The 2444-nt window shown below is 44.0% G+C and overlaps 1 protein-coding gene across 1 annotated transcript in view; it reads left to right on the top strand.

The window, feature by feature from the left end:
* USP34 (ubiquitin specific peptidase 34) overlaps nt 1–2409 on the top strand; it is a 17574-nt gene extending 15165 nt beyond the window's left edge. The window contains exons 12-15 of the mRNA XM_010286504.1: nt 255–395; nt 523–669; nt 1315–1474; nt 1799–2409. Of these exons, the coding sequence (XP_010284806.1) occupies nt 255–395; nt 523–669; nt 1315–1474; nt 1799–2409 (1059 nt within the window). The remainder of the gene's footprint in view (nt 1–254; nt 396–522; nt 670–1314; nt 1475–1798) is intronic.
* The last annotated feature ends 35 nt before the right edge of the window (nt 2410–2444 follow it).

Genomic DNA, 2444 nt, shown 5'->3' with positions numbered 1-2444 from the left:
CCTGTGGAATAAACTTCCTAAAAGGAAAACGTGAAATAACGACCGACAATAATTAATTTGTACAATTTACTGGTAGCCGATAGACACAAAATATTTTTATCAGTAAAAGCGGTCCAGTGTGAGTTAAGAACATCAGTGGGCCTGGTCAGATGTCTGCAAGCCGAGACAACCGTTGCAGACCGCGCTGCTGCAGTGCCACACTTCCAGTGGTGACTTTGCAGTGCTCTCTCTCTCTCTCTCTCTCTCTTCACCAGTCCGCAATGTCAAAGAACTGTGTAAAGCTCCTCTGTGAAGATCCAGTTTTTGCAGAATATATAAAATGTATTCTGATGGACGAAAGGACCTTTCTTAACAACAACATTGTATACACCTTTTTGACCCATTTTCTTCTAAAGGTAGGTGCTCTTTTAGTGGTAATTTCTATTTCAAGAAATGCAGTCATGTATGGGATTTCAGTCTAGGATACTGTTTTCACAGTTCCATTTTTTTGTGGTTTAAAAAAAAAATACATTCTTCTCACAGGTCCAAGGGCAGGTGTTTTCTGAAGCAAACTGTGCCAACTTAATCAATACTCTAGTTACAAACCTAATCAATCAATATCAAAGCCTAGAATCTGACTTCAGCAACCAGAGAGTTGAAATTTCCAAAGCAAGCTCTACTTTGAATGGGGTGAGTCTTTTCTAAGCCATTCAAGTATGGGCATCATTTAGGAGGTAGATAATTTGCTACAGCAGCTCGTCAGTGCCACGTGGCAGGCTGTAATTAAAGAGGTGGGCATCGTGAGCTCTACTGGGTGCCTAAGCCAGGCTCCTGGGGAGAGCATGGGAGGCCACCTGAACTGTCTGGCTGTAACGTACTGCCAATGTACAGGGCAGGAATCGGAGCTCTCCAGAACTCTCCATTCCTCACGTACGCGCTCCCTCGGCGTGCACAGCGTATGTCCTTGGGGCGCCCAAGCTGATGGTGGGGACCACAAGACTGGGGGCAGCGGGCAGCTGACTCTGTGTGTGGAGGGAAAGTAATGCGAAGCGCAGTAGAGTTAATCGTAGAAAAGTTGTAACCCAGCAAAAGATTGTGTCTTACAGCGAGCAGCATGGTACTGTCATCTGCTCAGGACAGGTCTATGTTAAGGTCAGCAAACTAGGAGCAAGTGGTAGCTTTCAGTAGCGTTAAGTATATTTAGAATTTGATCTTTTGGATGTTCAGAATGTGTTAAAGCCTCTGCTTTATTGCACAGGTCTGTCTGTGTGTAGGGTCAATCAAGTACGAGTTTGAAATGAGGCTAGTTAAATGTGTTCACTTCTGTATTTCTAGGACCTCCGAGCACTTGCGTTGCTGCTTTCAGTGCACACTCCCAAGCAGCTCAATTCAGCCCTGATTCCAACGTTACAAGAGCTTTTAAGCAAATGTAGAGCTTGTCAACAACAGAGGAACTCATTACAAGAGCAAGAAGCCAAAGAAAGAAAAACTAAAGGTTTGCCTTCAATGAGTGTCGCTCTAACAATTCTGAGGTTTTACAAACTTTTACAAACTTTTACAAACTTTTACAGGAGCGTACTGCATTGTTTCCTTGCCACTGCAGGTGGGCTGTTTCTTGTCTCCAAGCCCCAGCGCTACACAAGAAATGCTATTTTATCATGGAGCTAAAATTCTCAGCAATGGCATTAATTGTGTGCCAGGAAATAAGCATTTCCTGAAGTACTGTGTTTAATATGGAAAAGGATAAAAATGTGAAAGGAAAGGCCTATTACTTGGGTGTGTGGCACAAGAACAATGCGTTTTCCCTTTTTCTTTACAGATGATGAAGGAGCTACTCCTGTAAAGAGAAGACGGGTCAGCAGCGACGAGGAGCACACTGTAGATAGCTGTATCAGTGACACAAAAACTGAACCCCGGGAGGCGTTGACCCCAACAAGCACTTCGGATAATGAGACACGGGACTCTTCGATTATTGACCCAGGCACTGAGCAAGATCCTCCTTCCCCCGAGAACAGTTCTGTCAAAGAGTACAGAATGGAAGTTCCATCTTCATTTTCAGAAGACATAATGTTAGCGACGCGGTCACAGCACACGGAAGAGCAGTCAGGAAATGGTAAATTTGAAGAATGCAAAGAATTTAAAGACCTGCAGACTTCCAAGGATTCCATTGGAGCCGAGGAGGACTCGGAGTTTCCTTCCACATCAATTTCAGCAGTTTTATCTGACCTTGCGGATTTGAGGAGCTGTGATGGTCAAGCCTTACCATCCCAGGACCCTGATACTAGTTTATCAATCAGTTGTGGCCATTCCAGAGGACTTTTTAGTCATATGCAGCAGCATGACATTTTAGACATCCTGTGTAGGACCATTGAGTCTACCATTCATGTGGTCACAAGGATATCTGGAAAAGGAAACCAAGCTGCTTCTTGACATTAGATGGAGCATGTCTGCTTTTAAGTCTTTTT

The sequence above is a fragment of the Phaethon lepturus genome, unplaced genomic scaffold (genome assembly GCF_000687285.1).
Source record: "Phaethon lepturus isolate BGI_N335 unplaced genomic scaffold, ASM68728v1 scaffold30054, whole genome shotgun sequence".
Lineage (NCBI taxonomy): Eukaryota > Metazoa > Chordata > Aves > Phaethontiformes > Phaethontidae > Phaethon > Phaethon lepturus.
This window is presented reverse-complemented; position numbering and strand designations above follow the sequence as displayed.